This window comes from Micromys minutus, assembly GCF_963924665.1.
Source record: "Micromys minutus genome assembly, chromosome: 12".
Classification (NCBI taxonomy): Eukaryota; Metazoa; Chordata; class Mammalia; order Rodentia; family Muridae; genus Micromys; species Micromys minutus.
This window is the reverse complement of record NC_137981.1, coordinates 29,112,018-29,136,420: the sequence shown is the minus strand read 5'-3', so window position 1 is coordinate 29,136,420 and position 24,403 is coordinate 29,112,018. Positions and strand designations below refer to the sequence as shown.

At 46.3% G+C, this 24,403-nt stretch overlaps 2 protein-coding genes across 3 annotated transcripts in view; one reads left to right on the top strand and one right to left on the bottom strand.

Annotated features, from left to right (window-relative positions):
* ACTR8 (actin related protein 8) overlaps positions 1 to 14,195 on the top strand; it is a 19,265-nt gene extending 5,070 nt beyond the window's left edge. The window contains exons 3-15 of one of the 2 annotated variants that reach the window (XR_013975270.1): positions 323 to 433; positions 2,199 to 2,303; positions 2,571 to 2,744; positions 3,237 to 3,330; positions 3,516 to 3,648; positions 4,457 to 4,610; positions 5,244 to 5,339; positions 5,918 to 6,058; positions 7,160 to 7,424; positions 8,050 to 8,213; positions 9,392 to 9,574; positions 13,193 to 13,266; positions 14,116 to 14,195. Coding sequence is in view for 1 of the 2 variants with exons in the window: in XM_080925960.1 (XP_080782086.1) it covers positions 323 to 433; positions 2,199 to 2,303; positions 2,571 to 2,744; positions 3,237 to 3,330; positions 3,516 to 3,648; positions 4,457 to 4,610; positions 5,244 to 5,339; positions 5,918 to 6,058; positions 7,160 to 7,424; positions 8,050 to 8,213; positions 9,392 to 9,535 (1,581 nt within the window). In the remaining variant the exon portion in view is untranslated. Of the gene's footprint in view, positions 1 to 322; positions 434 to 2,198; positions 2,304 to 2,570; positions 2,745 to 3,236; positions 3,331 to 3,515; positions 3,649 to 4,456; positions 4,611 to 5,243; positions 5,340 to 5,917; positions 6,059 to 7,159; positions 7,425 to 8,049; positions 8,214 to 9,391; positions 9,633 to 13,192; positions 13,267 to 14,115 lie in introns of those variants that run through there. The other variant, XM_080925960.1, reaches the window with a different exon arrangement.
* On the bottom strand, positions 12,776 to 24,205 carry IL17RB (interleukin 17 receptor B; the record flags this gene model as incomplete). The annotated part of the gene is made up of 11 exons (XM_080925961.1): positions 12,776 to 13,338; positions 14,100 to 14,195; positions 15,309 to 15,408; positions 16,249 to 16,314; positions 16,668 to 16,810; positions 18,088 to 18,135; positions 19,279 to 19,405; positions 19,947 to 20,074; positions 21,603 to 21,743; positions 22,392 to 22,416; positions 24,146 to 24,205. The coding sequence occupies 11 exons, from the start codon at positions 24,203 to 24,205 to the stop codon at positions 12,776 to 12,778; spliced, it is 1,497 nt and encodes a 498-aa protein (XP_080782087.1).
* Between the last annotated feature and the right edge of the window lie 198 nt (positions 24,206 to 24,403).

Genomic DNA, 24,403 nt, shown 5'->3' with positions numbered 1-24,403 from the left:
TGAGGTTATAGGCTTTTTGTCAGGGTTCCATTTTGACTTTTTGTCTGTTTGATTGATTTTTGGGATAAGCTTTGTCCTATTGTCCAGGCTGGCCTTTTACGCCAGACCCCCTCTCTCAGCCATTCCGCTCTTTGGATGCTGGCATGTACTACCATGCCCAGCTCTGCCATGCTTAGGGTTACCACGTCTAAGCAAAGATTAAGGAGATGCTACTTGTTGGTGAGAGAGAATCTATCCATTGTTGGATGCATTGTAGCATGCCTTGTTGGTTTCTCTTTTCATTAAATCTTTTACACTGATCATCTCTCATTTCTCTCTCCAGAAACCCGAAAGTAATGAACAAAGACAAAATGGCCTTAAAATGGTGGACCAGGCAATATGGTCTAAAAAGATGTCAAACGGAACAAGGCGGATCCCTGTGTCACCAGAACAGGTTCAGTCTACATTTCCTTCACATTTCGTATTTTTCCACTTCTCTTGAGGTAGTCATGTGTAACAGTGTATGTGCCATACATCCCTGGAGGAGTTGTCCATCCAGTAGAGCCTGTGACAGAAGACTAGATAGTGTATCTTCTGCACACCTGGGCTCTGTGGCCCAGCCTTCACAAGTGTACAGTATGTCGATATGCAGAATTCTGTAGCCAGCTTTACCACAAATGTGTTCATGTATGTAAACATTTTTAAAAAGGGGAGTAGGGACTGGAGACTTAGTTCCGTAGCTAAGAGCAGTGGCTGCTCTTGCAGAGGACCTACCTTCAGTTCCTAGCACCCACATGGCAGTTCACAACCATCTATAACTCCAGTTCTGGGGATCTGATGCCTTTTTCTGGCCTCCCAGGGCATCAGGCAGGAGGTATGCGGCACACATACATACATGCAGGTAAACACTCATACACACAATAGGAAAGTAAATAAATCCTCTGGGGGAAGAAATCAGTAAAGCCACAATGTGCAGCTGCAGGGTACTTGTGGAAGCTGCCCTCTGAGAGTCAGGAGGGAGTGGTGGTGGGTAATTGTGGAGGTCTGGAACCCTTCTGTCCTCTGCTGGAGACTTCATAAACATCATACACTAAGTTTATTTTCTTTGATGTCTTCAATAATAGTTTACACACCTTAAAATGTTTCAACTTTTTTTGGAGAAGGGCTTTGTTTGTCTGATGTGTTGAAAAAATGCATACATAAAGAATTGGATCATGAAAACCATGGACTCAAACTAATGACTCTGTAGTAGTCAAGATTTGGGGGAGCGGGAGGGATTACCTAAACTTGGGAACTGCACCTGAGGGACGTGTTTGTTCCTTTGGATGTGAGCCATGTTTTAGAAGCAGCAGCACCATCCGCAGTAATGCACTGAATCGCCGGTGCCAGAGTTGTTTTGTGTCCACTACCAGTGTTTGATGTTGACCTTTACCCCACCAGGACATTCAGCTGCACAGGGCAGCCATAGCTGCCAGACAGGACACACGTCTGACCTCAGCTTGCAGGAGATGCACCGTGTATCATAACTTTACCCTTTCATACTAACATCTAAAGATACTGTCACTAACCAGCATTGTGAAGCTATTAAAAGTCTTTCTTTAGAATTTTTCCCACATTTGAACTATTTGTTAAAACTAAGACACCCACCCTCCCAAGCCCACACAGTTTCAAGATCACTAGTGTCACTGTCTTGTCCCATGGGAAATTCTTCACAGGCAGTAACGTGTGTGTAGCAGTCTGTTCCTATGATAATTACCCTCTTCTTCTGAAGGACCGCAGGGCTGGTGTTTTTAAAAACGGGTAAGTAGAAGGTATATACCTTAAACAGTCAGTAGTGTAGACTTAGCGTGTGTGCTCACTTCAGTGTCATACATGCGTGTGATTCTGTGTCCTATACTGTGTGTGACTGGAAGCTCACTTCCATAGGCATCACCACACAGATCGGGCCGTGTGCCGTGACTGAGTATGCCTCTAGAAGGTTCCATTATGATCCTTCAGAGCCACACTAACATGTGGCCTGTCACGAAAATGCTGTGGTACCTGGCCATATGTTCCTTGGGTCATTATGCAAATATGAATTAGAACTTCCAAAAAGAAAGGGAGGAGTAGGAGGAGGGAGAGGACCAGTCAGTGTCTCACCATGTGTCTCAGTTTTTTTGAGAGGACACAGGGGACTCTGCCTGCAGAAGTCTAGCTCGTTTTTTGATTTCTGTTTCCAGACGCGCTCCTACAACAAGCAGATGCGGCCTGCCATTCTAGATCACTGCTCGGGAAACAAATGGACAAACACATCTCACCAGCCTGAGTATTTGGTAGGAGAAGAGGTAAGAAACATTGGCAATGAATGAGACAGAAAAAAAAAAATGGCAGATCGTCCTGAAATTCACTCTGCTGCGTCCTGACACTTTTAATCTCGTTTCTGAAGAACAGAAATGTACACTGGTCCTCTGAATCGCTAAATACTCCATACTAAATACTAAATCGCTAAATACTAGAGCAGTCAGAAAATACTAACTTTCTGGCTTTAGAGTTTTGAGTGTGAGTCCAGAAAACCCTCAGGGACAGTTCTAACAATGTACTTCTTTTCCTAGGCCTTGTATGTTAACCCAATGGACTGTTACAACATTCACTGGCCTATCAGAAGGGGTCAGTTGAATATCCACCCAGGCCCTGGAGGCTCCCTAACGGCTGTTCTGGCAGATATTGAAGTGATATGGTCTCATGCAATACAGAAGTATTTGGAAATCCCACTGAAAGATTTAAAGGTAGAGGGAATTCCCATTTGTCTGGGTGAATTTGAGATTCTTGTGAATACAAGTTCTTGTTACTGGGTTGTGTGTGTGGAAGGTAGTGTCCTTGAAACACTGTCTGCTTTTTGTTGTGAGGAGACCTTTTCTTCCTTATTTAATCCTGTCCAGCGATTGCTCTCCCGTACTGCTCCATTGGTGTCTGGGTACTGCTCTGAAGCCAGTAGCTAGATCACATTCGTGGCGTTTCTTTGTACCTCACGCAGACACATTACCTCCCTAGGTTTCCATGACTTTAGTGATTCTAAGGAGTCAGGGAGCTTAGGTTGATCCTGGTTCTTCCTGAAACCAAGAGGCCTGGAGCACATGGAGTTTTGGTCTTTTGTTCAGGGCCTGTGTCTGCAGCTGCTGCCTTGTGCAGGGAAGCCTCCATGGGGTTAGGTATTATGGGATTGGACGTGACCAAACAGGTGTTGACACATTCTTCTGTTTTTCACTGTTGTTCTTCAGTATTATAGGTGCATCTTGTTAATCCCAGATATCTACAACAAACAGCATGTGAAAGAGCTGGTCCACATGATACTGATGAAGATGGGCTTTGCAGGTGTGTCTGAGGTGCCCCTGAAACTCCTTAAAACTGCTGGGTTAACTGAACACTGTCTTATTTAGACGGGTGTTCCTAATAGTCTGCCCAGGCATTTCTCGGCTCCTAAATTGAATCGATGTTTGTTCCATGGTGTCTACTGCTGTGCACCTGAGTGCCGCCACTCTTCCTCTCTTTAATGTCAGGGATCGTGGTCCATCAGGAGTCTGTGTGTGCTACGTTTGGGAGTGGCTTAAGCAGCACCTGCGTTGTAGATGTTGGGGACCAGAAAACAAGTGTGTGCTGTGTAGAAGATGGGGTGTCTCATCGGAACACACGGTAAGGCTCTTAGCAAGTGCCATTTCCTAAATGCTCTCCCATCACAGGCTGTTCAAACCAACACAGGCCAGAAATGGCCCATGAGATGAACTCTGCACCAGGAGTCCATTGAGGCTGGGGGTACAAGTTCTGGCCAAGGGCAGATTTATGCAGATGGTCTTATCCTTATAGGGCTTTCCATCCTACATTCACGTTATTATTTCCTGAGAGCCTTGGTGTGTTGTGCAAGTTAGCTTTCTGTCTTTTCCATAGTCGTTTGCTAAAAAAAACTTTATTAAACAAGTCTTGTAGAGACAAACCAGGTCTTTTTGGGTCTAAATTCTGTAGAGTTTTGGATATCTGCTTTCCTTATCACAGTGGTGCGTAAGAGTTCATCGGTGCACACGTGAACAAAACAAGTACTGAACAAATCCCTTGTCTAATTTTGTAGTTTTCAAACCACAGAATAAGCAAAGAATCTGTCTCCTCCAACATAAACAGAGACCTTCGTTAATGGATGCTGTCACTGAGCCTTTCTCCCACGTGTGTCTTGTCTGCCTGATTCCTACATGCTAGTGAGTGAAAAGCTAGTCTGCCTTGCAGTAAGCACATTGATCTGACCACAAACGGGTCTCAGCATTGTTTTTCTAGTCCAGAATACTTCTTTGCAAACAACTGGCTGGTCTAGGCATTCCACCGCTCATTTTGGCTGCAGTTCTAGTCTCTCATCTAACTAGTCTTTTAGTTCTTACTACAGATATTTCTTAAAACATGCTGTGTGCCTTCTAAACTGACAGATTAACCATCTTCCCTTTTCTCTTAACTTTAGGCTTTGTCTGGCATATGGGGGCTCTGACGTGTCGCGGTGTTTCTACTGGCTCATGCAGCGAGCGGGATTCCCCTACAGAGAGTGTCAGTTAACAAATAAAATGGACTGCCTCCTCTTGCAGCACCTTAAAGAAACCTTTTGTCATTTAGATCAGGTACGAACAGAATTAATGTTGATTATTTTTGGTTCCAGGGAAAATGTAAGATATTTAAAAGGGACGTCAACTGTACCAGTCTCGTGCTGTCTGTTCATGTAAACTGGTAAAGCCGGGAAGTGAAGCTCTTCTGCTCTGCAAGCTCGTGGGTGCAGTCAGAGTTGTGCCAATGGGTCTGACCGCTGTGCCACAGGACAAAGGCTGAAGGGAAATGACTATAACATGTAAGGAGATAGGTGCAGGTGGTCTGTGGACTGTGTCTTGTGTACAGTGTAATCATTTCATTGCTGTATGTGGATTGCTTCAGTTCTAAACTTTATTCAGCTGATACAATTGTGAATCTTAGAAACCTTGAGAAACTGTAAGTGTCCCAGCTTTGCAAGGTACATAAAGACTTACTCTTACTGAGTCCTTATTTACACGGGTGTCTGTCAGTAATGACAAAACCAGAAAAGTATCGGTGGCAGAAATCTCAGAAATTAAGTAGAGAGACAAGGTAGAGCTGAGATCTTGTTTTATGAAGTTTGGGGTAAGAGGTTAGCCAGGGTATGTGGGATCACACAGTGGAGCGGCTTGTGCAGAACTGGAGGGGTTGCTCACACTCCTACTGACAGCATCTTTTTCTGCAATCAGGACATCTCCGGGCTTCAGGACCATGAGTTTCAGATTCGGCACCCGGATTCCCCGGCCCTGCTTTACCAGTTTCGGTTAGGAGACGAAAAGCTCCAGGTAACTCGGCAGGTGTATGTTTGTGGGTTGACAGAAAGTCGTCCCTGTTAGAATACAGATTAGAACAGATCTCCCCCCCCCCTTCTTCTCTAAATATTGCATTTTAATCATGTGATAGTGTGAGTGTATGTGGGGGTGGACATGTATTTGTGCAGATGCCCACACAGTCCAGAAGAGGGTATCAGATCCTGGGGCTCAAGTTACAGGTGGATGTGAGCTGCCAGGGTGGGTGCTGAGAACTGAACTCCGATCCTCTGCCAAGAGTACTCTAACTGCTGAGCCATCTCCCCAGCCCCCAGGCTCCTCTTTTAACTATTCAGAACATGGTGGGTTTTCAGATGGCCACTCTTCTTCCTAGGGAATCATAAAGTAGATTCTAAGGTATTTACTTTACATCTGCTTTGAGAGTCTCACATGTGAGTTTTCTGGTCTGTTGTGCAATCCTTTTCCCAGAAGGAGTGCTGCCCAATGTGACATGGAGCACCTGCTTTTGGTGGCTTTTGTCTAGGGAAGAATGGAGCTTCACCCTTTCCTAGGAGACACCATCTTACCCTAAGCATTCTCCCTTCCATGCCCAGGCTCCAATGGCACTGTTTTACCCAGCAACCTTTGGGATCGTCGGACAGAAAATGACGACTTTGCAGCACAGGTCCCAGGGAGATCCTGAGGATCCGCATGATGAGCATTACCTGCTGGCCACACAGAGCAAGCAAGAACAGGTACGCAGCAGCTCTGCTGGGAGAGGACACATCCTCACTTTACCCAGAATTAACAGGTCCCTGTGATGGATGCAGCTCCAACAGACCACTTGGTACTGTTTTCAGAACAATATTTGAAATTTTACTTATTCTGTACTTAATACAGAAAATATTGCTGTAGACAAAAAGCTGAATTATTTGTTAGGCCCAGTAACCGGATGTCTACTGAAAGGCATAAATTCAAGTTCTTAACTACTAATCTGGTATGAGCAGCTCACGGCCGAGACAAGGAGCTGAGACCTTGCTCATCTCTGTTCCTGTCCTAGAGACCAGAAGGAGGTAGATTGGATCAGTGGAAAGTCGGCTTGGGGAGGATGGTTCAGTTTTAAAGCCCACTGACAGACAGTAGGGTCTAGAAGTTGCCCACATGGTCAGAGCCTGCTTTGGCCTTGGCAGAGCATCCTCACCTGTATGCCCAGCTTACAGGTGGCTCTTTTTTGTTGTTGTTCTCAACAGCCGAAACAAGGAGAAGTTTTATTTTTCACTCTTTGGGAAGCGTTTTAAATGATTTGGAGTGGGCATAGACATATAAGTAATGTGGTGTTTTGGCAAAGGCCAAGTCCACCCTGGAGTTGCTCGTGTCAGCATCCACAGCCACTTGGACATATCTGCACCATTCTTCTGCCTCCCAGCTGTCTGTGGAGTAAAAAGCTTAGCACGTTTTTCTTGCCTTGGCCAGGCTTTAAGTATTCATCTGTCTTCCTGCTGGTGCTCACTCTTGATAGTCTGGGGACGGCTTCATGTTGTCTTTTATCCATGACAGATCGCACACAGCACAACTGAGATAGCATCTGAGACGGAAGTGTCTCTTACAGCTCACTGAATGATTGAATTCTGAAGGCCAGTTAACAGTATCAAAGTGGAAGGTCTCTTGGTCTCTATTCCATGGTTGATAGGCAAGTTCTTGGCTATAGAATATTCATAAGAAAGACACTACATTTGTGTTCCTGGTCGTTCTGCCAACATTTGCCTTGGAGAACTTCCGAAGGGGAGACTCCTAACTGAACCGCTCCAATATCTGTTGTGCTCAGACCATTGACTGCTTTCTCTCTTAACTTACAGTCTGCAAAGGCCACGGCTGACCGGAAGTCTGCATCCAAACCCATTGGATTTGAAGGGGATCTCCGTGGCCAGTCCTCTGATCTCCCAGAAAGACTCCATTCCCAGGAGGTGGATCTGGCTTCTTCACAAGGAGACTGTTTGATGGCCGGCAATGAGTCCGAGGAAGCCCTCACTGCACTGATGTCCAGAAAAACTGCCATTTCACTGTTTGAGGGAAAGGCCTTGGGCCTTGATAAGGCCATTCTGCACAGCGTAGACTGTTGCTGTAAGCTCACCCTGGGTACCAGTAGACAGTGTGGGATGCGGAGAAGTGAACTGGGTCAGTCTTGCTTGTGAAGTGCAGCATTTTCTCAAAAATCATCAAGCCTGCTCCAGTCTAGCCTTGCCAGAGGCTGGGGACTTAGTAATGCAGTGCAGGTGGTTCCTGGCCCCATTGCAGTTGCTCCACCAGTCCAGCCAGTGCTGCCGATGGAGATTAAAACGTACCATTAAATTACAGCTCTGGTACATGCTAGAGTTGAACCAAAGAGTCCCAGCTGGGTTTCTGATGAAGACCTGTAATAAGGAATCCTTCTTTCTCTGGAGAATAGATGTGGCTTTCCTGAGAAATGTGAGGGATAACTTAGCATTCAAATGCTGTGACATCTGCACTGAGGCAGCCTGCATAGCCAGTGTGGTTAGGTAGACCATACCCCACGGGAACCCCCACGGACCTCCTGTAAAAGTTGGGTTCTAATCCTAGGAGGAATGGGGTGTGATGTGGGCGGCTGGTCCCTGTCTGCGGTGTTGAGGGTGGATCTGGGGACAGATCCTTGAGGCTGTTGGGCTGTTGAGGTGACAGATAGTGGATTGGCCATCTAGGTGTGTAACTGGCAGGACTATCTTTTCAGCATCTGATGATACCAAAAAGAAGATGTATAGCTCTATCCTGGTGGTGGGAGGCGGTTTGATGTTTCATAAAGCTCAAGAATTTCTCCAGCACAGAATTCTCAACAAAATGCCACCTTCATTCCGGCGAATTATTGAAAATGTGGATGTGATCACAAGGCCCAAGGTGAGTTGTTTCATGATACAGGTGGACAGGTGGGACAATATTCACTGAGACCAGCATGGTGACATCTAAATAATGTGCTGGGAGAGTGAGACCTAGGGAGACAAGGCCTTTGGCTACGGAGTGTCGAGGACTTAGAGAAATGCAAACATGACTTTCAGAGAGTCACAAGGGTGGCAGGAGCTCTAGACTCATGGCTAGATTTCTTTTGGTTTAGTGCTTTTGTTTTTCAAAGATTTTGTGTTGTGTGTTATATGTATGCCTGTGCCCATGTGTGTACATGGTGCCTTCAGAGGCCAGAAAATAAGATCAGATCCCATGGAAACGGAGTTAAGGTAGTCTGGGAACTGAACCCAGCTCCTTTGGAAAGGTGGTTATTAACCCCTGTACCATCTCTCCAGGCCTGACTTGATCTTTGGAGATAACAAACTCACTCCGTGGTTAAAGCTGGGCTTGACCTGATCTGCCTGCTGCTACCTCCCAAGTTTGGGTGTTTCCTGATGTGCCTGGCCAGTGCCGAGACTGGCTTTCTTTTTCTGCTCTTCGTGACTTTAGCCTTATGAAAACTGTAGGTGCATCAGGGTAGGACTGACTTTCTCATGCCCTAAGAAGCAGAACTGCTCCTTTTTTCCTCTCTCTGGTCATTGTAAGAAATGTTTTTGGTCTGGGTACTGGAGGTCTTCAAGGACCTTTTTTTTTTTTTTTTTCTTGAATTCTTTTGAAAAGAAACACAAAGCCAGGAGTTTAGAAATAAGTCCTGTCTGTATTTGGAACCCATGCAGTGTTTTGAGATATTTTCTTTTGAGGGAGGGGTCTTGGGGGTCCCCTTCCTCTCTTGGCACTTCCATGGACATGTGCCTGCCTACAGGCTTGTTTGTAGAGTAGTGAAGAATGATGTCTTCAGTATTAAAAATTGAGACGTTCTCTTCAGCTGTAGCAGAGATGGGCATGTTGGTAAATTCTGCCTTTTGTTCTGGTCGTGATAGTTCAGGGAATTGAACCCAGAGCCTTGCACATATTAGGCAGGTGCTCTGTGGCTGAGGTACACCACAGCCAGTTTTCTATTGTGTTTTACACAGATGTAAATCCTCGATTATTTGCTATTGACTGAGCAGGGTCCCACCCTACTTGCAGAAATGGTGTTGTCTTGCCTGCCTTTGCTAAAATATGTCTTTGTCTAGGACATGGATCCCCGGCTGATTGCATGGAAAGGAGGCGCAGTGTTGGCGTGCTTGGACACCACTCAGGAACTGTGGATTTATCAGCGAGAATGGCAACGCTTTGGTGTCCGAATGCTGCGGGAACGAGCTGCCTTTGTGTGGTGAAACCACAACCAAGTCTCTGGACATAAAGACTTAAAGAGTGTATGTATCTTAAGTTATTGACCTTGAAGCTGAATTTTTCTAGAATTAAATTAATTCAATCTTATGTGAAAGTATGACCCTGATTTGAGATAATCTACTTTCAGTTAGGTCCACCCTGTCCCTGACAGGAAACCTTGTTGTCCAGCCTTCCACCCTGATGAAACTTTAACTCTTCATGCAGCCACTATGTGACCACTGAAGCCAGCTGTGGCCATTTTCCCTTTTTTCTAGCAGTAGTTAGGAGCCAAAGAGGCCAGTCTGTGCACATCATACCAAGGTTCTCTTGGAATTAAGCACTGTCTTTGTAACACACACACACACACACACACACACACACACACACACACACACACACCCCAGTGAGTACTCCCTGACATGGCGTAGGCAGGGGCAGGTTAGCACTCCCAGGGGGTTTAGCATGAGAAAGGCAGGGCAGATGGAGCAGAATTGGTTAGCTGGCTGTTGGGCATCTGCTCCTACCATAGCTCTCACCAGACGTGTCATTAGAACTGGAAGACAGATAAAAGTGGGTCAGATGAGCCATGGACATAAGCAGGGACTGTAACAGTCTCGGGAACAGCACTACTGGTGCCAGCTTACATGCAAGAGGGGCTGCCAGCAGATAGCTTCACTTGGGAATACTATTTGGGTATGTACTTTCACACTGGATCAAATTCATAGAATATGATCTTATGTGTCTGGGCTGTGAAGCGTTTACACTCATTCCCGTGCTTTCCAAAGCATAATGCAGCTGTTGTAAATCATTCTGCATGTGAGTGTCTCATACGGTGGCAGGTGTTGATTTGGAGGAAGTTGGTCTGTTGTCCAAGTTTTGACACAAGCCATATCCATCTTCTGTAATCAGCCTCTGACAACTGTCTTCCCAAATAGCTGAGGCTTGCCACACCTGCACGGCCTCAACCGTATCAGAGTATCTGCTCATGAAGCTGGCTGCAGGGAGTTTGCACTTCATGCATCTTTGGGTTTTTATTTTATTTGTAAGACGTGTCAGGAGTAAATTCTGTGGCCTTTTACATTGCCTCTTCTTTGCACACTTTTTGTATTGCTGTGGAGTGAAGCCAGGACTTTGTACATGATATACAAATGTGCTCTCACTAAGCCACAACCCCAAAACATGACTTTGTTTGTGACAGTCTTATCCTGGAACTCATAGCTTTGCCTGCCTCCTTCCAGGGCACTCCCATTTAAAATGTGTGCCCCAGGAACTGGAGAGACAGCTCAGTGATTAAGACACTTGCTGCTCTTCTGGAAGATCTGGGTCCCGTTCCCAGCACGTATCAGGCTACTCACCACCATCTGCAACTCCAGCTCTAAAGGATCTGAGGCCTTTGGTGTCTTCTGATAGATACTCATGTGATACTTCTGAGTGGATACTCTGTTAACTCACGTGCACATACCTACTTCCAGACTCCTTCCCCCCCCACCCACACCTAGACATAATTAAAAATGCATAGGTTTTAAAAGTGCTAACTCACCGGATCAATTACAAACTTGCTTTTGTTTTTCTTAAGCAAGATTTCTCAGTTATGTAGCCTTTGCTGTCCTGGAACTCACTTTGTAGACCAGGCTGGCCTTGAACTTAGAGATTTGCCTGCTTCTGCCTCAGAGCCATAGTCTTAAAAGGGGTGCACTAACATGCCAGACCTCTAGGTACAAACGTTGTACAGTCAACTACCTGAAACAGTCCCATTACAAAACAGATTTATTATGCTGTATGAAGCCATACTAAACAAATATTTATGCTAATATACATTTTTATAGTTTCTACATTAAGAAAAAGCTGCTCTCAGAAAGTGCCAAGCTAGAGGACTCAAGACAAGTCTATATACCTTTACTTATTCTTGTTGGTTTTTTTTTTTTTTTTTTTTTTTTTTTTTGATATAAGATTTATGTTAGGGGCGTAGAAAAATGGCTCAGCAGTTAAGAGCATTTATTCTTGCAGAAGGCCCTGGCTTGATTCCCAGTATCCACACAGTGGCTCACGTGTGCCTATAACTCTAGTTTCGGGTGGTCTGGCACCATCTTCTGTCCTCAGGCACCAAACACACATAGTACACACACATACATGCAAGAAAAAAACTGCTGTATATAGAATGTGTTTTTTAAATGCATGTAGAGTGTCCTAAGAAGTCAGAAGAGGACTGTCAGATCCCTAAACTGGAGTTAAGATGGTTTGAACTACTATGTGGGTGCTGGAAACTGAACCCAAGTCCTCTGGAAGAACAGCCAATGCTCTGAGTCTGTGAGCCATCTCTCCAGTCCTTGGTAGTTTCTTATTTAATCGATTGGTTATAGAAAAGATACATTACTTCAAGAGAGCTAATTTCACTTTAGGAAATGTTATGTAATATCCAAAAACCCTGGGAATGACAAAAGTAGACCCTAGATTTATAGGTAACATGTGTTTGGGACAGAGCCTCACTGTGTGGCCAAGCCTCAGACTCAGAGATCCTCCTGCATCTTCCACTTCAGTGCTGGGATTAAAGGTGTGTGTCACCACACCCAGTTGGAGATGTTTTTATATTCACTTAAAAAGTCTACTGTGAGGGACTGAATATATTTCAGTGGCAGAGCATTTGTCTAGCGTGCATAATACCCCGGGTTCAATTTCTAGCACTTAAGATAAAAAGATTACAGGTCCAAAAGTTTGGCAAGGTAAAACATACAAACATCAAACAGTACAGTGGTTACATGTACACTGGATCATCTGGTCAGGCAGAATGTGTCCAGCTTGTGTGTGTAATAGGCTTTTTCTCTTGGGAAACTATACACGAGTGCCTCCCAAACCAATTATTAAGAGATTAAAATGTTACAGGACTAAACCAGTCCTGCATGCAGCATAGAGCTCGGGCAGCTCAAGACCAGACACCTGACTGAGAAATGCCTTATTACTTCACGGCCAGAGTACTTAGTTCTCAGTGATAATCATTACCCAGCTTTGGGTACATTCACAAGTTTAGGATCCACTCATTAATGTTTGTAACTGTATTAAATCAGCTAATGACTAGCCTCAGGCATGTGTGCTCATGTTCTGACTCTGCAAACTCCAGTTTTAAAGCAAGTTCTGTACATAGCACTACCTACACACAGCCTATGTGGTACATTTCAGGGTCATCACAAAGATCTTGTCACTGGAAGGTGGAGTAGGAAGGCTTTGGGGTCTCTCTTCTCCTGGGTAGATTACAAGGGTAAACAGCTACCATGGCGGGCCTGTGACCGTTTCTTCATTGACATGCTTTGTGTAGCCTTGAGAAGTTCTGTGTGGAAAGCTGTGACATCCTTCATGAGACGATACTGGGGGCAGACACGCAGGGCTTTATAGTCTCCTTTGAGGTCTGCTCCCCCAAGATAGACCACCAAGTATTTGTGCAGATGAGTCTGGCTGCTGAAATCACTACAAAAGAGGTTAAAGGCAAGAGGGAACAGATCCTGAGAGTTCTCCCTGGCACTGCCCTCATTGTGGCCACAGGCACTGTCACATAGGGTGGGGACATCACTGGGAAGAAGGAAGACCACTTTATCTGCCACTTGCTTCTGAGTGGTAAGCCACTGCACTGGCCCCAGCTCGGCAATTTTCTTCTTCTGCCATTTTTCAAGGATGACCTCACTTCTGCAGTAGTTTTGAAGAAAGTCAATGAAGCCACAAACTGTGTGATGGAAGCAGATCTCAGGTGGGTAAACCACCAAGACCTTAATGAGGGGCAGGAGCGTGGTGGTAACAGGAAACGTCTTCGTGCTCCTTCCTGTGGGGGACACTTTGTTAATTGTACAGCAAATAGGAGGCCCTAACCATAGACAAAGCATCACTATTAAATGATCCCCTCTAGACAGGGTCAGCCAGGACCAGGAGAACCAGAATGAGAGCTTGGTTCCTGGCAGAAGAAAAATTCCTTGCTAGTCCTTTTGACTACCTGAAACACTGATGCTTGAACCCTAAAAGCTGCTTTTCTAAGTCCCTGTCAATAAATCAGCCTCCATAGTCAAGCTCTTTCCAGATAAACTCATAGCAGCTGTGGAGGTTTAAGGGCAGTGTTTGAAGCAAGCTGTTAAAACTTTTGTAGTTTGACACAGAGATGACCCTTACCTATCATATTAGGAGTTGGGTCAACTGTACTTGGTACCATTTTCTCCCTATTGTAGCCCTGTAGTAACATGGCATAAACAGCATCCTCTAGATGCAAATATTCTTGAGGTGGAAATTTATGTGGTTTTCTTAGCTGAGAAGTACGGAGTTAATCTTTTGCCATGACATAGGACTAACTTACAGGGTACACTAAAGGCTACTTTTTGTTTTTTTGAGACATCCTCATGTAGCTCAAGCTAGCCTTGAACAGTAATTATGATATCCTTGAACCCCAGGGGCCCCCTTTCCTCTTCCTCTCAAGGGCCAAGAGTATAAAAGTTTATGTTGCCACATCTAGGTAGATTTCTTTTTCTACACATGCAGATGGGGAGGGTCTCTCATTAGAGGGTCTTTAGAAAGTGACCACCCTTATCCTCTTACCTTGCCTCCAAATTAGGTAGATCCCAACTGCCAGCACCCACAAAGCCACCAACAGCACCAGGAGGAGAGGCAGCCAGCCTCCCAGCATGCTTCTGTCTGCAGAGAACAGCTCAGTCACCCTTTTGTAAATGTACTCTTCTTGGAAGTTTAGAACTTTCAAACCAAAGGCTAAAAGACCTTTAGGGGTCTGCTGATTAAAGGTTCTTTGCCAGTGTCCAGGTATCTTCCCAAAAAAATTGTATTACTATGGGCTAGAATGATGATGGTTCAGCCATTACAGGCTAGGCTCACAATGACAAAAAATTACTGTCATGTGTGTAAACACAGGCACACGTGCCACAGCATATATGTGGAAGGCAGGGACAACTTCAAGATATATGTTCTGTCTGTCGACTGTGGGTTCCAGGAGAGACATCCAACCCAGGTGGCAAAACGTATACAGCAGGTGACTACTCACTGCGTAACTCACCAGCCCTCTCCCTGGATTCTCAACAGGAACTAGGAGCCATTCTCTAAACTTGGGTTTCTATTCCTCAAGCACACACACATTTTCACTTTCACAAGTAGAGTTTGAATGTTGGGGGTTTTGTGTTGTTTGAAGAATTTTTGTTCCTCAGGATGAACTTACATAATGCAGACACACCAGTGTGCCCACATAGAAGTCAGGGTTTTAGGGTATTTTAATTATCAAAAGCTTGTCTGGCTGATTCTTGTCTTTTGGCTCCACCCATAGGCTAGGTCCAGAACATTCTATTTGTCCATAAAAAGAACTTAGGCATCTCTAAATCCACAGACATTTCCCAGAACATGCTCTCAGGCACCAGGGAATCGTCTTTTAGTGCCAGTGTTTCTGATTTGTTAACCAAATAGGATTCAGAGAATCAGACTGTCTTGAACAATGCACATTTCCTCACGGACCCAGTGCTGCTCACACTAGTCCTTGATTCCCATTCCAAAGTCTCGTGGCACTTAGAACAACTCTGCACTCTTTCCCCTTTGGTATCCCCTGCTTTTGAAAAGTGACACCTTCATTTAAATCAAGCCTTTCTTACGTGGTAAGCTCTCTGGGGCAGCATAGTTCTGCCAAAGCAGTTCCAGGCACACAGGCAGGGACCTCTTAATGCTCCTCTCAAGACTCAGCATAATCTGAAGGGGGCCCTGTGCTTCCTGAGCCTCTCTGACCATCCTGTGATAATGATGGGTACTTACTGTCGTCTGGAGGGAAGGGAGCACTTTTCTCTGAGCAAAGCACAACTGTCACTTTGCGTCGGATGCAGTCATTGTAGCAGGTGTCAAAGTATGGGGTCAGCTGAGAAGGGGCAATCAGAAAGTTCTTAAGTGCCTCAGGAAATGTTCTAGTGTCCCCACTTACAACACACATACCCTCCCCCCCTTTTTTTTTCTGCTTTCACTTCTTGGCATGGTCAATTTTTCACTTGGTTACACTTCAGTAGCCCACAAATCCAATCTGACCAAAATGCCTGCGATGCCCTTGAACTTTGTGCTTGTTAATGATGTGGTACTTTCCTATCCAAAAGGTCAGCTCCATCCCAGTAAACATACAAATCTTCCCCTAGACAACAGGAGGTGATTCCCTGGCATGAGGAAAGCCCACTGCTTCCTGAAAGGAGCGGTTGCTGTGGTGCTGGGTCTGCCGTCTTTCACCCTGAGTACTTGTTGTTCCAGGGAGTGGAGAGTGACTTGGGTGTGGTTGGGTTGCACTGTGAGCCACTGCATACCTAAGTTGTAAACTACAGAGACCTGACTTCCTGTTTCCACCTGGGCCAGCTGAGACCCAGCCTCCAGAAGACAGTTGCTCTCCAAAGTTGAGGCATTGACCTGGACTTCAGCCTTCCAGCCTTTAAAACTAAGGCCATGGGGAAATAAAATGGCTGTCCTATCTCAGAATTACTCTGAGAATCCATGATAGTAAAAAGAAATTCCGGAAAGTCAACAGCCACGAGTCCCAACAAAAGACACTACAGCTACGGGAGTCAGCTTTCTGATCTCACCACTGTGACGACCAGGAAGGAGTGTCTGATGACACTGCTTGGTTGGGGAAGAGACTTGCCCTCCTTTAAAAGAAGCATCAGAGGCCTAATATGTATCAGCTGCTGTCCCTCCCTTCCCAGTCTATTGTTTAACTCACCTGAACCATGGCACCTTTGCTCTCCTTTTCCACCTGAATGGCTACAGATGTCCTTGTCAGTTTATTCTGGGGCAGACAGGTGAGACACAGTCAAGAGCTGTCACATGTCAGTCACATGGATGTAGGGACTGTCAGTAATGAAGCCACTTTTCCTGACTGGCTTCCGAAGCATCGTACTCTGAATAAGGATTCACTTCAGAAGCCTAGAACTTCTACCTTTGGATGATTTTAGACTCCTTGTCCCCAGATGCCTACAAGGGCTTGTTTCTGCTACATTAATCCAGATAGCCCTGGTGTGCTTGGACAGCAGTTAGCTTCAGCTCTTGAAACCTATTCAGAGGATCCTAAAATGTATGTACTTCCCTTCAAGATGCTGAAGCCAGAGGATGGGGGTGGGGTGGTGATAAGGGGGAGAGTACCTCTGTCACTAAAGACGACCCCAATATCGTGTTCTGTTGAATGAGAACCGAGTATTTCTTTGAGAGGGGATTGGTTGTAAAATTCACTTCAACAGTCCTCTCATCCTTCTTACAAGCAGTGATGTTTGGGTCCCACAGGCTTCCTGCAAGTTGAGAGAGTACTCTGATAACTCCTCCCTTATCTGAGTCCCCAAGGGGGCTTTACAGAAACAAATCTAAATCCTTAGGCACGCATTCAAGAGACTGGGGCTCGGCTATAGTATATCTTCTGAGACTGTTCCCAGAATCCAAAGTATCCGATGTCCAAGAAAGTTTAGGGACTACCCCCAATGCTGCTACTTTGCTACAAATAGCTTCCTTGAACTGGTAGGGGTTAGGAACAGATCTCAGTCTATGACTGGGTTTAGTGCCCATCCTACCTTTTGAGATGAGAGAGCTGGGGCCACTATTTTCTCCTTTCTAGGGTAGGAGGAAGGGCCCCAGTTTAGGAGGTAGGAAGTATGTCCCAAAATATGAAGGAAGCACACCGGGACTACAGACAAGGGCACGCTGCCAGCCTTGCTGAATACAAAGAAGGAAGGAAATGAACTCAGCTTACAGGAGTCCCTGGCAGATCAACTATCAGAAAGTCCGCAGTCTCACTCATAGGACTTGCAAATAAGACTGGACAAATTTCCAGGAACATGTGCATATATAATAACAGGTTATCTTCACTACCTGAGGGACTGTTTGGGGCCCTGGCTGGAACTGGTTCTAGGATTGAACTGGAGGGCGGGTTCTAGGTCCTGGACTTCACACCCTCACAGCTCCATTCTTTTACAGGGTTCTGTTGGTGGGAGGAAAGATCCTCCCCAGTATCTCTAACTTTATCAGCATCAGAAGACTATACTGCTCTGTTTATACTCACCCTTAGAAGTTGGGATGAGAAACTGACTATCCTAAAAAAGTCTCCTTCATGATTGAAAGGAAGTTCTAAGAATCTACCATAGTGAAGGGAATCTTATGAGAAGGCAACTGGGGTCATAACTTGGACAATGTCTCACCCTTTCTGTTAATCCAAACAGAAGGTACCCAGAGCCTCTGCTGACCACAGGTCAGCTGTGATGATGTAAAGGCTAATGGGACTCTTCTCCAGTCACTAAACAGCTTGCCACAGGGACTGTTTTCAAGTGGGATTTGGGATAAAGTGTTAGTTTAGCATGAGGAGTGGTTATCTGTAGCTATTGATGTACTATGTAAACCTAAGAGTCTGCCCCAGTCTGGACAGCTGCTCAGCTCAGAGCTCCAGCAGCCCCCTCACTGAGCGACCTAGAACATCCATCTCTGTATCTCAGTTATTTATCTGAGGATGGATGGAGCTTCCCGGGCCCTAGTCAGGAGTATCTACAAGTGACAGAAACACAATGCTATGTCTACTTACCTGCGTCAACGCACTGCTTTTTATATTTCATTACATGGTTTAGGCAGCCTGGGAATGTGAATCAAAGTCGTTACATTTGAGTAAAAGGTATCTGTATTATAACCCATTGCCCATATGCAAGCTTGCACGCACGCACACACACAGGCACACACGCACATACACACACACACACACACACACACACACACACACACACTCCAGATATGAGAGAGACAGCAGCTCTAAACAGAGCACTTAACATTTTACTGTTAAACAGAAAAGCATTCTCCCATGGAAGCCTTCAGTAATCTCTTAAGTACAACCTTTATCAAAACAGTCTCCAGGAGGTGACTTGGAAACCAAACAGTGAGGGTTGATAATATATATATATATATATAGCTTCTGCCTCTTCCAGACATGAAGCTCCAGGTGGTGGGTACCCAGATGTCTAGTACACATAACCTTTGCCAACAGTGTCACACCCTAGATAGGACATAGCAAGGAGGGATTCATACCCAAGCCTCGGCCTACATACAAAGCAAGCATCAGACAAATTCAGACTGGAGACAATCTAGATAATGTTGGCAAGGTTGTGGAGAAGCGAGGCCAGAGGCTGAGGGGGCATAATGTCTAAGTGCCTCTGGAGCAGGAGGAAACTAATGGGAAAGCAACTGAAATCCAAAGAACCCAGCTTAGACTGGAAATAGGCTGATCTTACTTCCTCATTTTCAAAAGTGCTGGCAACCAGTGGAACCAGAACCAGGAGCTGTGTGGAAACATACTACTTTTGCAACTTTTGAAAACCATCCCCAAATAAAACTCACTTAAAAAAAATCACACACATACACAAAACAATAAACAGAGAGCTTTGGTGTCATCAGGAAGCTAAAAAGTACCATGTAGTCAGTGGTGTGACACCAAAGTTCAAGGCACCAGCCGCAAAGGACCAGAGTTGGAGCTTTGCCGTTGCTGAGTGCACTGCCCAGGGCAAGTGCTGGGAGAGATGGTGCGTTCTTCGTCCTGTCTGGCACCCAGGAACATGCTTTCCCACATTTGCCTCACTTCACACTCTACCCTGAGTGAGGACTGCTTATACTGTGTCCACAGATGAAGCTGACAGCCCCAAAGGGTTCCGAAGGCTCATTGCACCATACCACATGCCATAATGCAGGTGAGGCAGTAAGACGGAAGAACCAAAGAGGGGAAGTTTACCTGGCGAGGTGAAGTTCACAGACAAAGAAGGGCTGTCCTCATTCATGTTGGCATTGGGGATGTTATGGGCCCCGATGAGATAGAGTGTGCTCAGCTCCACAGGAAAGCCTACGTAGGAGAATGCCCACTGCAAAGCAAAACAAGGCATAAGTACTGTACAAGACAGAACCACTGTGCGGGGCCATTTTCATTTGTAGATTTTTTTTTCACATTTATGTATTGCGTGCACGTGCAGATAGGGGATAGTTGGCCATAGTGCATGTGAGAACTTGGACAACTTGGAGGAATTGCTCTGCCATGTAGGTCCTATGGACTGAACCTAGGTCGTCTGACGTAAGAGCCACTGCCCGCCTTTCCATTTGTCATTTAACGGAGCATCCCTATGCTCCAGCTGATGCAGGTCTCTGGGCCCAGCCCAATCTATTGATATAGCTCAGAATCAGAAAAGTGTGGCATTTTAGAGCCAGGATACAATTTAAGTTCAACTCCCCGCTCCCTTCGATGGGCACTGAGCCTCAAAGATGCTGCCTTCCCCAGGCACCTGCTCTGCTCAGCACCGGCAGGCTTCCCCCCCCCCCCCCCCCCCCCCCCCCCCCCCCCCCCCCGCCTGCTACTCCTGCTCCACACACAAAGGGACTGTCTGTCAAGGACAGCCTAGAAGTACTTGCTTTGCCGCCGGAAGGTCTGGTCTGGCTTTGGAAGGCCTCTGTGTAGTTGCACCTCACGCATCTGTATGAATGCATGTTGTTTTTGCCAGTCACGCAGATCTTGGTGGCCTTCAACAAGCGGATGCTGGCTGCGGAGACAGTGAAGTGGGGGGCGGGGTGCTTTTATTAGCGCTTATGTGGCTCACGTGGGCTCAGTAGTCTAGGTGCTCTGTCTCAGCTGGCGAGTACTGTAGTGTCCAGTGCGCAGATGGAGTGAGTGAGGTTTTAAGAACCTCGGGCGGGGGTGGGGGGTGCATTCTGCCCAAACTTGACCAGCTCATCAGCTTCCGAAGCCCAAGAGCCCTTGCTTCTAGGCTGGCCTGGGTTGCACAAAGTGCCTGTGGTTAGCGATGCATCTGTCCTAGCCTAAGACGGCTGCTTAGGATCTTTACCTATCCCAGAGTGAGTCTTTCAGTGTAGGTGTGTCTAGGGGTGGAAGGAATGGGTCCTAAACACTGCTTATTTCTGGTTTAGTGGATGCTTCAGCTCGTTTTTTTTTTTTTTTTTTTTTTTTTGTTGTTGTTTGTTTTGTTTTGTTTTGTTTTTGTTTGTTTTTTTTTTAAACAAAGACCCTCTAAGCATCAGTATGGGACTCTGCCTGTTTTGACTGCCCTATGTCCATACAGACTGTACTTTCTAGTCCGTTCCTCCATCCCTATATTTTTAAGTTCTCTTTATAAAGATCATAACATCATCAACCAAAGACCTCAGAGCCCTGCTTGCTGTGGGGCCGAAGCCCACTGCAGCACCCCACAGGAGTCTCCTGGGGCCCTGCCCTGGTCCTTGCAGTCCCACCCACCCCCACAGATCTAATACCCCTTTGGGGCATCCCTGGCTGCCTCTCCTACTATTCTGAAAATCATTCTGATGAAGCCTGCCACTGACTGTTTTTCCCATGTCAAAGGGACCCTTGTCCTGGCTCTTTGTGCAACCTCCTTGAGTTTTTGATACAAGGTCTAACCCTGTATGTAGCCCAGGCTGTTCTGGAACTAGTTATATAGCCCAGATTGGCCTCAAACTTAAAGCAATCTCCTGTTTCAGTCTCCCGGGTGCTGAGCAGACGGACTCTTGACTAAACCAGATTTAACTTTGGCAAATGGAAACCAAACACATAGGCATTAGGGCCCCAGGATTGGCCCGTGTAAGGAACTTGCTTGTTGCTTTCAACATCACCTGGAGAAAACGCCAGGTCTCAATGATGCCAGTTGAGAAGCAGGAAAGTAACCTATGTGGAGCTTTTCCTAAAACGAGGGGAATCCTCTCTTCTGCGAAGTGTGAGGAAAGCCTTTGCTCATCAGTGATTTTGCACACTTACACACTCAGCCAAGATCTGCCCCCCAACCCAGTGCTGCCTATGCTTTAGATCACTTCCAGGCTTGTGTGCCATCGTAGGCATGGTTACAGATACAACCATATAGCTCTTTGTACTCTAGCTGCTGTGTTTGTGACATCCATATTGTTACACACACACACACACTTCTCAATGGCTCTATCGAGTTCCAAAATCCCCACTTTGTGATTCTTTTTTGCTCTTGTATGCTGTGCCTGTGGGTGTGTACCGAGGACTAGAATCAGTGGGTCCGGTGTCCTTCACATTTATGACTGATGCAAACTTACCGTCTGCCCGGAGTATCCAGCTTATGTTCATCAAAATTGAAAACTCCTCTGTTGTGGCATTTGTCTTGACAAGTTCCACTTGGAGGTCCCTCAAGTCTCCTGGAGTGAGCGTGTGTTGGACCATCCACTCTGGAGATGGCCCTGGGGGGAGACAAGGAGACTACATATGATACTCTTGTTTCGGGCCCAGTCAGAAGTTACTTCCTCCAAGTGATCTCTCCTGTTCTATCACCCGTTCACAACTCACTTGTGCTAAGGAGAGCCAAACTCCTGGATGCTGGCAGATTCCTGCACCCAAATGAATTCTCTCAGCCTCATGGTCCCAAACTACACAGCACGTGTTGTATTCCAGGGGTGTGTGGGTGGGGAGTGTGGGTGGTGTTTGACATGTTTACTAATGCCAGTCCTCCTTTCTCCCAGCCTCACCCAGGACTCCAGCCCACACTATGACAGCTCTTTCTCAACCTTTGCTGCCACTGACCTTCTGACTCTCCCAAGTCACATTCTTGGGCAAAACCCTCCCATTTTTCAAAAGCTACCATGTCAGGTACCTATGTGTAAAACATTTGCTACCTAATCCTAACGGTGATGTCCCCATTTTGAGCCACCATCTCTGTCCCTCTGTGGGGTGGCAGGTGGCTTCCCTTATTGAGTTCTACTCAGCCCTTGTGTTAATTCACCAGGAGTTCGACCCATTTCAAACGCATCCTTGCTCCCATTAGTTAAGAAGACAATGCACCAGACTGTGCCTGGTGTCCCATGACCTTTCCAGCTCTCTAATGCACCCACCTGGCTCAGAGCCACACTGAATAGTCTGCAGGAAAGAGAGAAACCAAGTGTTATGTTGAAGCCAGTAAACCACAATGCTTACTTTACCAAATTAGGCAAAACACCATCTTTTTCCTTAGATGCATGCACAAGTGACAAGTTTTCAAAGAAAAGATGAGCTGGAGAGACAACTCACAGCTGCCTCTAACTCCAGCTCCAAAATCAGATGTCTCCGGTTTCTGAAGGCAAGGGTGTGTGTGTGCGCGCACACACAGACACACAATTAAAGATAAAAGTCTTTAAATATTTTGAAAGAAAAGAGCTAGTTTGATTGCACTTTACAACTTGATGTAGCTGTTGATGGACCGTGGGTTGGCTGTTGGTAGGCCTGAGTTCCTGGCAACTGCTCACCCTCTTGAAGACCAAATAGGCTACATGCCTGCTTTCTTTGCCTGCCTCAGATTACTGAGGGCCAGGGTGAGGCCCCTTTTACCATCTAATGCTTTTCAGGACAATGTAACATTTATTAATTTGTCCAAGTTAAGGCTTGGCTGTGCTAAGAGGAGAAACAGGTAGCTATGACTTTGGCCCACAGCCCCTCCACCCCCACATCATATCATACTTCTTTCTGATCTAGAACTTAGCTGAGCTACTTAGAAATCCAGGGGGTAACTGTGATTTCATCTTTCTAAAACAGCTTTCAGAAAAGTAAAACTCCTTAGTGTCTGTGAAAGGCCAGAACTAAACCCTTTGACATTCACACTCAAATCGTACGGTTTGGGAAAAGTCTGCTGAGCCTAAAACATTGATTTTTAGTTGTGTCATCTTTGGTGGCAGGACACAATGTGACAAACCCAGGGGACACTAGGATCTCAGCCCTCTCACTTCCAAAACCTTGGTGAAGACAGGAAGCAAAGGTTGCTTGTGGAGCAAATGGATGAAGTCACCCATTGTCCTTTGTTTGTGACATTCTCTTATTAAACAAATGAGCCACCTGGGAGGAACCAAGATCCAGTTGAATGGTAGCTAGACAAGGTGTAGGAAAAGCGAGGTGACCGCGTTCATCCAGTTTTCTTCACAGCTGCCCCCAATTCCATTTTTCTTTTGTACAGAGAGGGCAAGGACAGCAGCTGCTGGCCTCAGGACACCATAAACACACTTTGACGTCCCATAGTCATCTAGGATGCCTAGGTTGTGTGAGTGGGGATTGCGTCTAAATAAATGCCCTGGTGAGGATGAGCTTTTTTCCTCTGAATAACTAGAAAGATTCTTTCATTCGTGGGGACTGAAGAAGAAAGGAAGGCTGCCTTCAGGAGTCAACGTGGCTCTAGACAGAAAGGAAAAACAAGCGCGCAGACAGACGCAGGCTGTTGACCCAATAGGTGGGCAGCACAAATATACACAATACGGCCTTGTCTGTCATCATGAACCTGGAATGAGGCTTACCTGTGCGAGTTTAGTCCCACATTTTTCTAGGCAAATACTAAGACTAGATGAGCTCAAATGCCCAGGGTGGCATCTGTGACAGTTCTAAACCTCACGCCCCAGGGAGGCAGTCTGGCCGCAGATACCTTCCAGGATGGGAATAGAGCGATGGTGTGAGTTCAAGGCCCATTGCGGTTGTCTCGGGGATGTAAATCTGGCCCCTTTCTGAGGATGGTCCATGGACAATTTCCTCCACAGGTGAGCTGGGAGGTCTTCATGTGCTTGCCAGGGTTCCGCTAAAAGGATGGGAACGGAGGGAAGGGGTTCTCACGGCGGAGGGGGATGCTTACCGGCTCTCGAGGCAGGGCGCTCCTGCACATTGCAGCCAGGCTCAGCAACACTAGCAACATGGCCAGACCACCGGCCACCACCACGCGGAGCTGGGGCTGGAGGTCCAGGGTCCTCTTTATCCAGTCGCCTGTGGCAGCTTCTCCGGGCTCCGCCTCCCACAATATCGCCCTGCCCTAGCCGGGGCGGGAGCTGGCCTGGTCCCAGGACAGTTGAGTGGCCGCCTTGTGCCCGCGGGGCTCGCGGAGGTGGGCGGGGTG